Source organism: Papaver somniferum, chromosome 6 (genome assembly GCF_003573695.1).
Source record: "Papaver somniferum cultivar HN1 chromosome 6, ASM357369v1, whole genome shotgun sequence".
Classification (NCBI taxonomy): Eukaryota; Viridiplantae; Streptophyta; class Magnoliopsida; order Ranunculales; family Papaveraceae; genus Papaver; species Papaver somniferum.
Genome location: NC_039363.1, coordinates 99,043,575 through 99,055,873, shown reverse-complemented (window position 1 = coordinate 99,055,873; position 12,299 = coordinate 99,043,575). Strand labels below are relative to the sequence as shown.

The window sequence follows — 12,299 nt, the reverse complement described above, 5'->3', positions numbered from 1 at the left end:
TCAGCTGCCCTCTCCATCCTCCTTAGGGTCTCTACTGTACAGCTCTATTCATCTCAAAAAACAGCCGCTCTTCCTCTGCGACCGATCTTAAATTACATACAACCATGGAGAAGAAAACCACGAGAAATAATCAAGAAGCCTCACAAATACCAGTAGCATCCGCAAGAGACGAAGAAGAAGAAAAAAAAAGATCATATCTTCAAGCCTCCCAGAGGATGCGATTCTGCACATCCTCTCAATGTTACCTACAAAAGAGAAACCAAGAAAGAGAACCCAAAAATATGATTAATAAAACGACCTACCTAGTACCTAGTCACAGGTTCAAGTGTTGATTTGTAGTAAGAAGGATCGTGCAAAAAGTAAGGAATTAAGGTAAAAATGAAATCAGTTGGTGGACTGGTGGAGGAAGTAAATAGAGATAAATAGGTAAAAATGTAATTAATTTGTGAATAGACTAATTTCTTATTTAATTTTTTCTTTCTTTCTTTTCTTTTTTCCTTTTTTTTAAATAAACTAATTTATAAATTAATTAGTTGATTAGTAATCCATTTAGTAACTATAACATTTGTCTCAACCAATCTTTTCTTTCTGCTCTTAGTAATCTCTCATACTAGTTATCACACAATATTGTTTCATGGGTCATATAACAGTTGAGAAAGTTATGGTTTTGATGGTTTCTGCTATCCTGATCAGTACTGTTGCGTCTTCAATGGCAGCAGAAATTCACAAGGTCGGAGAAAGCACCGGATGGACAAACGTAGAAATGCCTGATTACAAAAAGTGGTCTTTTAGCAAATCTTTCAAAATTGGAGACTCCATTCGTAAGTTTGTTTTCTTTGATTTTTCTTTTGTTTCTGTGGTATGATATAAAAGTTGTAAATGTTTGATGCTGCTTAACATAAATTCTAATCTCTCTGTATGTTGTTTCCTTTTTTGGATAGTTTTTGAGTACCAGCCAAGGTTTCAGAATGTTTTCCAAGTGAATCATGACAACTTTCAGAAATGCAACACTTCAACTCCCATCAAGACTTTCACTTCAGGCAAAGACTTGATTCTTCTCAAGGCCGAGGGAAACTTATTCTTCATAAGTGGAATTACAAGTCAGTGTGAAATGGGTCAAAAGGTTGAGATAATGGTTGGTCCAAATCATGTTTTGGCTGCAAATCACTCGACCATGACATTAGATGAAGATGCGGTGCTTGTAAATTGGACTGCTACTGTGGCCAACAAGACATGCTACAAGTACATTAATGGCCAGTCTATTTGCAAAATTCATACACAGGTACTCTCTTTCAACGAGACCGACGGCGTCACCATCTGGGAAACCCCATCTAAGTCATCAAGCGGAAAACTTACAAATTCCCTCTTCTTTCGTCTCGTTCAAGTTTGTTTATGTGTTTGGGTTGCAGCCACCCACTTTCCATAGAGTGGGTACTGTTGGTACTGGTTATTGGTGATGTTCAATGATGATTGGCTAATAAGTTTTGAGGTCCTCACTTGTGTATGTTTTGAAGTACCTCAGGTAGTAATTTAGAATATCCATGTTCCGTTTCATCCCTACATGTCACGTGTATATGCCTATACATGATATATGATCGTTAAATTCCGTGTAACTGAAACTGAAATTGGGTAATTCACAGATTGCTACTAGTAATTACAGATCATTTGAGATTGGGGTAAATATTTCACATTTTCCTATGTAGTACTACTATCAGTAAACACGCAAAAGAAAAAGAAGAAAAAAAAAGTCAGTTACTTAATTCTTATTGCATCCATTTCAAAAATGAAACAATGTGATCACATCAAAATTTCAAATGTGACCCTTGGTATTCTTAAAATCAATGGTGGCTTTCATTTTGGAATTTTGGAGATTGGCCTAAATATTCTTGAAGTTCACTGGCCTTGACATTATTAATAGCATGTTTGGATACCAGAAGTAGAAGTGCTTCTGCTTCTGAATTTCTAGAAGTTGTTTCTGAGAAGTCGAAAAGTTAGTTTGGCAACTGGCTAACTTTTAAGTTGAAAAGCAAATAAGTTAATTTGGCAAATTCACATAATCAGAAGCCAAAAGTCAAAATATCATCAGTATTCTTATATTTTTTAATGTTGAAAATAATTACTCTGAAACCAACAAATATTTTGATATGAACTTAAATATAACTGTGAAAATGAGATCAGTACATATATATATATATAATTTATATCCATAGATGTTGAGCATAATGTTTGCCGAAATCTAATTAAAGTTACAAAAACTTATACAACATTTCACATAGGCAGGCGGTAATGCAAGGACATGCCCGTTCGAATCCCATCTCGATAAGAATCCATTTCATGTCTTCTTTTTTGAGATTCACTAGCAGATAAATTGGCATAACTTGTAGTTTCAGAAGGATCACTCGGCCCTTCACCAGGAACAATCATGTCATCAATTCCATACTCTAAAAATAAATCGTCTTCCATGGCGTGTCTTCTGATAAAATTATGTATTGCACATGATGTTATAACAATATTTCTTTGCTTTCGCAAGCTATACGATGGCATCATCTTCAAAATAGGAAAACGAGCTTTCAGTACTCCAAAACACCGTTCAATTATATTACGCAATGACGAGTGTGAATGGTTAAATTTCTCCCTCGCACTAAGAGGTAACCTGGTTTCGGGATAATCATTGAGATGGTACCGTTGTCCTCTATATGGAGCTAAGTATCCCAACATATTTGAATATCCCGAGTCAACTACATAATATTTTCCTGCCCAATCGATAATAATTATCACAGATATCTAAGGTTTCAATGTATAAACTATAATGTATCATGAAAATCCCACCTGTGAACTGTAATTTGCATTGTTAGTGAGTAATTTATTTTTTACTAGCACCCGTTCTTCATAATTTAAGAAGTCATATTTTATAGATTCATCTTTAAGCTTCCACTCTCAAACTAGATAAAAAAGAAAATGAAGTATAACATTAATGGAAATTCACCTGTAGGGGGATGCGGGAACTTTGACTGCGGATCGCTGACAGCTTCCATAAATATTCTTGCATCATTGGCTGTGCCTTCCCAACCAGCTAAAACATAAGTGAAACACATATCAAAATCGCAAACATACATCACATTTTGAGTGGGCAAGGTCTTCCTGCCTTGATATGGTATTTGTGCTGCACCACTTGGAACTGAAGCACTAATATGAGGATTGGCCGGAACTTCGTTAGCATCTTCAAACGAAGGCAATGGGGATTGGTTTGAACTTGAAGCCATAATCTAATAAACAAGGAAGACGCAAGATGATAAATACTTCCTACTACAGGACATGAATACACTGCAACCAAAGTATCAAATTAACTTAACATTCAACAGTTCATGGGAGAACTGAAAAATGCTTTATATAAATGCACATCTCATCGCAAATAGACGGAAACCTTAGACGCACCCTTGGAATATGCTAACTGGACTTCATGAGAGGATTGAAAGTTCAGTAGGCATAGCCAACTTGATAACGTTGTTCTTCTCATGATTGATGATACCAAATCAATTTATTATTCATATGATTAATTGCTAAGTAATTCCTTATTCATTAAGACTACACCCACCAGCTCTCTTAAATCATGATAAACATCCCAACCAAAATGAAAATTTTAAAGATTCAACTATACTAACAAAACAAATTAATAGAATCCACAGTCAAAAGTTGTAAGATCTCTAAAATTTCAATTTGTTTCATTTAAATTTTTTAATCTACATCTAATGAAGAAAAATTAAAAAAGATGGGAAAGATGTTATCATGACTTACATCAACTACTTACAGAAGTTTTAAGATAATCAGATCTACATAAACAAATCAATATACATTCAAAAAAATCAAAAAAAACAAAATAAATCATGCAACAAATCAAAGTTTTAAGATAATCAGATCAAAGGCTTCGGTACTTCTACAATCTGGAAAAAAAAAATTCTACAAAGAACATAAATCTCATCAATTTTCTTTAAAGATTTATACCTTTCAATGGTATTACCCCTTTGTACTCTTCCTAATCCAAGCTGCTCTGAAAAATTTTTTGTTCTAGGAAGACGAGTTCGAATGAGAGAGGAAAGTGTATTAAGAAGGAAAGAAAAAAAAAAAAGAAAAAAAAAGACGACATCACCGAGGAGAAGTTTAGAAGCAACTTTTGGGAGAAGTTGGAAGTCGAGTTTTTTCACTCCAAAAAAAAGCTACTTTTTTGCTTAAATAAGTTGATGTATAATTTGTCATCCAAACATGCTTTTGACTCTTTGACTTAAATAAATAGAAAAGTTACTTCTGTTTTCATATCCAAACGACCTATAAGAAGCCAATAATAAAGCTGATACTAAGGCTCACAGTCCTCCCAAATCAACTACCACTCGACCATTAGTAAAGAACTGGGAAGAAATGGTTATGATAGAAGAGTGCTCCGAAGATGTAGATTGTCCAGCTGGAGAGTTTGAGAGAATTCACCCTTCTCTTGAAGATGGAGCTCTTAAAAAGATTCAGCGAGAACTTGTTAGGCTGAAATGCGAAAGTATGAAGGATATTTGTCTGGAAAATTTGGGAAGAGGTCAAAGATCCCAAACAAAATAGAGGTAGCTTATAGGTTTACGTATGCACTCTTTTTATTTTCGTGGTGTTGTTGCTTGCTCGTGCAAGGTTTGAGTTAGCTATATATAGCTGTGTGATGCTTGTCAGTTCGCCTTGGCGTTTCTCTATTTTGTTTCTTTTTTTCTTTTATCAATAAAATTTTAACAGTCAAAAAAAAAATACTAAAAAACAAGGTAAATATTTCAATGGTGGGCTACCAATGTAGTTCTATGTTAATCTGAGTTATCCCATAAACAACAAGCTAGCTATCACAAGCTGTCAGTTATGATTATACTTCTGCACTACAAATTTGTTACTTTTTGTTAGTGGGATATTAATTCCAGGCGCCAACAACTCCTGAGTCCTGCCATATTTGTTTTGTCTTGATTCTCATTTCTCACTGTAATGGCATAAGCTACCAGCAATATTAAGGTCTATGAATCGACACCTGCAAGCTTAAATGCGTATATCTACCCAAACCTAGTTTTAAAAGCTGACATTGATGCGCAGAACCACCAAAAGATGTGACTCCGTCTCCATCAACCCACTAACATATCCAGGCCTCAAGTTGACAAAGCAATTGTTTTGATGCATGCTGATACAATTAGAAAAGCAAGTGAACCCGAATGTAACAATTAATTCTCAATGCATGCAGTGAGAAACGATAATCAAGACAAAACAGATATAGCAATAGTCGATTAATTAATATAGCTTAAATGGGTATATCTACCCGGAGGTTATGAAGGGTTCTAATCTTGGTTCAATCGCCATTAATTGGAGTGGTTGTTTTATGACTTTTGGTACCCTTTGCTTCCTCTTGCTATGGGATTTGGGAAGTCAGTTTGTAGCTTTCGAGTTTGTTTACGTACCTATATAGTATTTCTTGTAGGGTCTGTCATATTTAACTCGTTTTTGAGCCGAGCATATTTGGTATCATGATTTTTGTGATAAACATAGCACCTTGAAACAAAGTTCAAACCTCTCTTCTTTAAATTATCATCATTAGTGCAGACACCCCTTGTATCCACACATTACTAGCATTCGTAGGATGTATATAAGAAAGCCATACCATCTCAATTTTGGTTGAGTCACTCTGATTTACATTTGACCACTCCAGATTAATTGATCATCACCAAAATGTATAAAAGTGAGGTCAGAATCATAAAATAATTGCAACATATCATCAAGAATAGGTCAGTGATTATCAGTAAATTGAGTCACTTTCAAAATTTGGATGTTGACTGATACAGGCATTGACGGGAAAAAACTTGATAGTTCATTCAAATAAAAATCTTCTCAAAATTACCAACTAACCATCTTATATGCTTAATCATGTCAGAAAGAACACATCCAATCCCATGACACACAGAAGATTGTCTACAATGAGAAATTTATGCTCAATCGCAGGGGCGGAGCCACCAGTGAGGTGGGTGATTCCCTGGACCCCTCTAAGCTTTTGCAAAGTCTCGATTCTAATTATATTTTCTGGAAAGTTTTAACTTATTTTGGAAAGATTAACTGTAATTAGTTACTAGTGGGAAAAGCCTACAACTGTTGGAAGGATTTTAGGTTTTCTAGTGAGAATTGCAAACACAAATAAGTAACGTCAGTCATCCGATTTCTGCTAACGTCTCATTTTTCTATATTTTCTGATCACATGTTTGTGGTTGCATATTTCCGTTCAAATATTTATATTCAAATTAAAATTGCTAAGCAAATAAGTAAACTGAATCCTTGTTTGAATTAGAATCGAAATATGTATTTTTAGCCGTATACATGTAGATTTGCAAAATTTCTCATACGATCATGACTTAGGACGTTATGATTTGCTTACAAGAATGCAAGGTGCAAGCTTTTTTCTTAAAAATTCCCCACCCAACTAAAAGTTCTAACTCCGTCTCTGCTCAATCGTGATTGTATTTATGCAGTACTTAATTAAGAAGAGCATAACCCATAGCCCAATTTCCATGTCTGAACTTTCCACAAATGCTTCATAGCTTTATTTACGTCTTCAAATCTTTATATATATCTAAACCACCTTCATCATTGGAGACCATATTTCTTCCCTAGCAAAAGTAACAGTACTTTATCTTCCGAATTCCTAAATCATAAGAAATTATAATGATTCTCACAAACGTATAGAACCTGTTTTGGCTACTTATCAATCGACATATTGTACATGGGAATACTACTCAAAACAAATTTAACCATGGAAGGCAAATAACTTACAAATCTAAAAATCCAATCTTTTTTTGTGACGTTTTACAATGGACCAAGTAACACCGATATACTAATCAATCTTTTCCATGAAACAAAAGCAAAGCATTCACTTTTAGTAATGCTCAAAAACTGACGCAAAGAAACTAGCTTTGTGCATAGTGACAAAAATCACCCACAGCATAGTGAATGTAAACCGACTTAACTTCACCCATAGCTAAAAGTAACGAGACTTTTAAATTTCCATAAATATGTGTTTTCTGGGAAAATTCGACCAATAATTAGTAAGAATCGGATCCATCCTTCTCTTGGACTATCAAGTTTCTTTGTGTCAGTTTTTTAGCCGTGGGTCTTTTGTTAGTGAGATCCTTCATGGAAATTTAACACCCCTTTTTCTTTTCCTAGTAAAAATGCAAATTTACTGAAAGCTTTACTATTCTCTTACTTTTCCTCTCATAAAAATCAACTCGACTTCATTACCATTGACTTCACCGATTTTGAAACCCAAATCCTCTATATAGTTTCATAAGAATATTATGATCTTCCAAGCAGTGAGATCCGTCTTAGGAGGAGGCACACTAGGACTGTAGGGGTACCATTCTTTCAAGAGAAACAAGTGCTGGACCTTTCAGGATATCTCCGTATTATTGCCTTTTTCTAAAACTTTTTCTTAGGAGTAGAGATTAACCAAGGCATCGACTCCTATCACCCATCAATAATCTTTCTCGTTTCCAAGCTTAATACAAAAAAAACAATCATTATTAACCCTACTATAGAAAATTTTGAGATGAGAGCAACACATTCTGTATTGATCTGCTTGATCAGTTGAGAGCAGTCCCAACGCCAACCAGTAAAAAAGAACATTTGCTCTGCCATGAAGATAGATATACTCCTTCCGTCCCATTATTAAGTGACCTAGTTCAAATTTGCACAATTTTTAAGACAAATAAGGGGAAAAGTATTTTTAAACACTTTTTACAATTATACCGTTATGGCTCAAACTACACCACGGATGTTCGCAAACTTCGTATCATTGAAAAGCATCTTAAAACACCTACTTAACGAATATAAACATGACTATCAAATTATGCATATTTCTTATATTTCTTAAAATCAATTAAAAGGATAATTTTAGAAATATCTATTTGTTTAGTGATATAGGTCACTTAATGGTATAAAATCTAAAATTAAATAGGTCACTTAATGGTGGGACGGAGGATAGTGTTGGATCTCCATTTATAATAATATTAGGAAATCTGATTGTGGTAGCCCATCCACATGGCGGAAGATGGTTCAAAGGAAATGTTATTACTTTAATTAATTGAAAGATATAAGGCTATGTGATAGCCCGTCTACATGGCCTTACCAACGACGTTGTTATGCCATATGTTTTGACCTAATTCTTATACTTTAATTGCTAATGATACTTGGGAATCGGTTCCATATGATTATTTTTTGTAATGTCCTGGGTGCAAGTGGGCCTATATAATCAAACTATATTTTATGATGGCTCAGTCGAAAGATATAAGGCTAGACTTATCACAAAGATCTATGATTAATTAGATGAATATTAGTAAAACATTTAGTCTTGTTGTCAAAATGACTACTGTCGGATGTTTTTTTCGAATTGTTAAGAATAAAAATTGGATTATTAGACAACTTGATATATCAAATGCATTTCTTCATGGAAGTTTGAAGGAAACAATGTATATGAAGTAGCTTGTTGGATTTGTAGATCCAGCCAAGCCTACACATATTTGTAGATTGAGAAGGTCGATTTATGGCCTCCAACAAGCTCCTAGCTAGGACTTCGTTTAAGAAGTTTTGTTATTCTCTTATTGAATTTGGATATACTAAGTCTTCTTGTGATCACTCTATGTTCCTTTTATACCAAAGACCAAGATATGATGATATTGCATGTGTATGTAGATGATATAACTTCTTTCATTGTCTTTTACATCTTTATTGGATAGTCTGATCACCTTTCTCCAGCTCTCTTATCATATGAAAGATTTGGGAACTTTATATTGTTTTTTGGGGATAGAGGCATGTTATCATCCAACTAAAGCTAAACTTCCTCCCACCTAGTATAATCTGGAATTGGTGAGAAAGTTTAACATGTTGCAATGTAAAACCTGCAGGACTCCAGTTTCCAAGGATCCTAGAATTTATGCACGTCAAAGTATCTCTTTTTCAGATGTCAGTACCTATAGAAGTTTAGTCGGGGCTTGCAATATCTAACCATCACAAGACCAAGTATTTTTCTTCTCTATTAACTACGCTACTCTGTTTATGCACAAACCCGATGAAGACCATTTTCTTCTTGCTAAAAGAATTCTTATATAGATACCTTAAAGGTACTCTAGGTTCAAGGATTACTATTACTTCAGGGAAATCTAGTTCAATTTCAGGTTGTGATTCAGACTGGGCTTGTTGTCCCGATACCTGAAGATTTATTTCCATTTTTTTTCGTTTTTCCTGGTCAATATATGGTCTCATGTTCTTCTAAGAAATAGCCTACCATCTCAAGATCTTCAACTGAAGCAGAATACAAGTTATTGGAAATTGCATCAACAAAGATGCTTTGGATATCTTTTCTGCTCACTGAACTTGGTATATCTCTTGCTACACTTTCACTTTTTATTGTAGTTTTTCTGCAACAAGCTTGGCCAGCCAATCCATCTTACATGCTAGAGCAAAGCACATTGGAATAGATAATGACTTTATCGGGGACTTAGCCACTGCTTCATTTCTCCAAATTGTGTTTGTTCTTTCACACTTTCAAGTCTCTGATCTCTTCATCAAAGGATTGGTGCATTCTCTCTTTTATACTTTGGCTACCAAGTTAACGTACTTCTGTCGTGCACAGCTTGACAGGTAGTGTAAGAAAACAGAAGTGTAACTAAGGTGTAAGAAATTATATTTGTTTTTCTGTTTATGTTAGATATCCGTTACAGTCTGTTGTAACGGCTATTTTTATTTTCCGTTTGGCTTTGAATAACATATCTGTAACAGAAACTTTTTAGCCATTTAATAGAACACTTTAGACTTCTCTCTCGCTCTTGTTTCTTTCACATCGGCATTTATATTTTTATTACAAATGAAAATGTTATCATGATGTTATCCCATTTGTTTTGAGTTGATTCTACAATGGTGATACGTGGTTTACTACTTCAATACTTGATCAACTATTATGACGTTTAGGCGTCTTTGTTGATGTTTAGTAAGTTATAAATTAGAATGAGTTTCATTTAATATTGATTTTAGGAAAAGTGATAATTTCACCCTTTTTTTCTTCAATTTGGCGTATTTTTATTTTTGCTAAAAGTAAAAAAAAAAAAAAAAATCATACAACAGTGTATCAGCACTACAACTATTGAGATTATGCTTAATGGATCACCTACTCCTTCTTTTAATCCTACAAGGGGAATCAGGCAAGGAGACCCTCTCTCTACTTTATTCATTCTAGCTATGGAGGCTTTTTCTAGACAGCTACATCACCTGGAAAACACTAGACAGTTAACAAGAATGAAGATTTCAAGATTTGCTCCTAAAATAAATCACCTATTGTTTGCAAATGATTTCCTGCTATTCTGCAAGGCAAATTTGGTTCAAACAAACAAGTTACTCCAAGTCTTCAGTTTTTGTTCTGGTCAGCTCATTAATTTTCATAAATCTGCTGTTTTCTTCAGAAAAAATACAAGTCCTTCAAGTGCTCAAATTATCAGTGGAATACTTCAAGTTAGGCAGCTAAGTATTAAAGAGGAAAAGTACTTGGGTTTACCATTCTTTGCTGGCAGAAATAAGATAATCCCTTTCTCTAACCTCCAAGAAAAATGGAATCCAGACTTTCCAAATGGGTTTCTATTAATATTTCTGAAGCAGACAGATCTGTCATGATCAAGAATGTTACTAATGCTCTTCCTGTACATCACATGATTAGTTTCAAATTGCCAGATGCTACTATAAACAGTTTAAACTCTACTCAACAAAAGTTTTGGAGAAAGAAGAAAACAAACAAAGGTAAGCCTCTAATCTCATGAAAAAAGGTAACCAAACCCAAAGAAGGAAGTGGATTAGTAGTTAGATATCTTAAACATTTTAATAGAGCATTGCTTGCAAAATCAGCTTGGAGACTATGCACAAATGATACTTCTGTATGTGCAGTGTCACTTAAAGCCAAATATTTCTCAGATCGGAAGGTATTCAATATCAAGGATAATCCAAATTCAACTTGGTCATGGAGGAGTATAAGCTCTGAGCTTATGTTTATAAAAAAATATTCTTGTTGGAGTGTAGGGGATGGTCATAAAATCTTGATATGGAGTTACAGATGGATCCCAGAGTTACAGGATCCTCATGTTCCAAACATGGTGTTAATGATTACCGGAACTACATTTATGTGCGTCGGCTATTCACAGACTCAGGAGGGTGGAATCATTCTCTTATTTTTCATCTTTTTGAAGCTCCAACAACAAGACTAATCCTCAATTCATCCTCTACATGAAGATAGACTAGTTTGGACTCTAGAAAGAAGTGGAATATTCACTATAAAGTCTGCATATAGAAGAATGTTTGAAGAACAGAACAATGGTCATTTCGTTGGCCAAAGAATGCAGAAATATTTTAAAAGACTGTGGAAACTACCCTTGCTGCCAAAAATAACCCAATTTCTATGGAAATGTCTGCAAGACATCCTGCAAACCAGAGATAAGCTATATTATGTTATTCAAGATGGAAATTATGACTGTCCATTATGTTCTCAAGCTTTTGAGACATCTTCTCACATTATTATACACTGAAACACTTCTAGAGCAGTGTGGTTTGCTGTTCTTGGTCTGCATATACAGCATGATGCTAATTTGGTAGACTAGTTCTCCAGCTGGTTTGATAAAATCTCAACTAATCAGATTCAACAAGATGATATCTGCAAAATAGCAATAGCGGTCTGGTGCTTATGGGCAGCAAGATGTGACACTGTCTTCAAGGATTCAAAGATTACTCTTGATTCAATCATTCACAGATGCAAGCTGGAGATTGATCTCTTACAAAAAAAAAAAAAAAACCTACAAATCTGCCTATATAAGTTCCTAGACAGTGTAGATCCAGTCTACACTGGATTCCTCCTCTTCTGGATACTCTCAAAATTAATGTTGATGGTTATTTTAAATGTTATAATAAAACTGATGGCATTGGTCTTATAGTGCGTGATTTTGCAGGTGCACATAGGGGATCCAAATGCATCTAATTAGAAGCTGCATGGAGTCCAGAGCATGTAGAAAGTTGTTAGAGCATTGCTCGGTTGAACCCACCAAATGTTGGTATGTCAAGTTTGGTTGTCATATTTTATTAAATCAAAACTCATGTTAAGAGTCGCTTGATTATGTAATGAGTTAAACTTCGTATAGGTTAGCTTGAAAGTATTAGGATATGAGATATTACAAGTATTGCGAAGTCTTGAATATGTGAAGAATCAAGGAGAT

At 34.5% G+C, this 12,299-nt stretch overlaps 2 protein-coding genes across 3 annotated transcripts; one reads left to right on the top strand and one right to left on the bottom strand.

Moving 5' to 3' along the window:
• The first annotated feature begins 575 nt into the window (after positions 1-575).
• On the top strand, positions 576-1,670 carry LOC113285953 (early nodulin-like protein 1). The gene is made up of 2 exons (XM_026534688.1): positions 576-821; positions 942-1,670. The coding sequence occupies exons 1-2, from the start codon at positions 635-637 to the stop codon at positions 1,424-1,426; spliced, it is 672 nt and encodes a 223-aa protein (XP_026390473.1). The 5' UTR covers positions 576-634; the 3' UTR covers positions 1,427-1,670.
• A 541-nt stretch (positions 1,671-2,211) lies between these two features.
• On the bottom strand, positions 2,212-4,062 carry LOC113285952. Of its 2 annotated transcripts, XM_026534686.1 has the most exons (3): positions 4,003-4,062; positions 2,987-3,266; positions 2,212-2,753 (listed from the first exon to the last, which is right to left on the bottom strand). In XM_026534686.1, exons 2-3 carry the CDS (start codon positions 3,261-3,263, stop codon positions 2,269-2,271), a joined length of 762 nt encoding a protein of 253 aa, XP_026390471.1. In that variant the 5' UTR covers positions 3,264-3,266; positions 4,003-4,062; the 3' UTR covers positions 2,212-2,268. The 2 variants fall into 2 exon arrangements, with proteins under 2 accessions (XP_026390471.1, XP_026390472.1); XM_026534687.1 differs by lacking the exon at positions 4,003-4,062 and having other exon boundaries at positions 2,987-3,297.
• Between the last annotated feature and the right edge of the window lie 8,237 nt (positions 4,063-12,299).

Excerpts from the sequence above, each read along its gene's own strand:
- LOC113285953 (XM_026534688.1), top strand. The coding sequence starts at position 635 with ATGGGTCATATAACAGTTGAGAAAGTTATGGTTTTGATGGTTTCTGCT. Across the intron at positions 822-941 it reads CAAAATTGGAGACTCCATTC|TTTTTGAGTACCAGCCAAGG; the intron begins GTAAGTTTGTTT and ends TTTTTTGGATAG.
- LOC113285952 (XM_026534686.1), bottom strand. The coding sequence starts at position 3,263 with ATGGCTTCAAGTTCAAACCAATCCCCATTGCCTTCGTTTGAAGATGCT. Across the intron at positions 2,754-2,986 it reads GTTCCCGCATCCCCCTACAG|GAAAATATTATGTAGTTGAC; the intron begins GTGAATTTCCAT and ends TCGATTGGGCAG.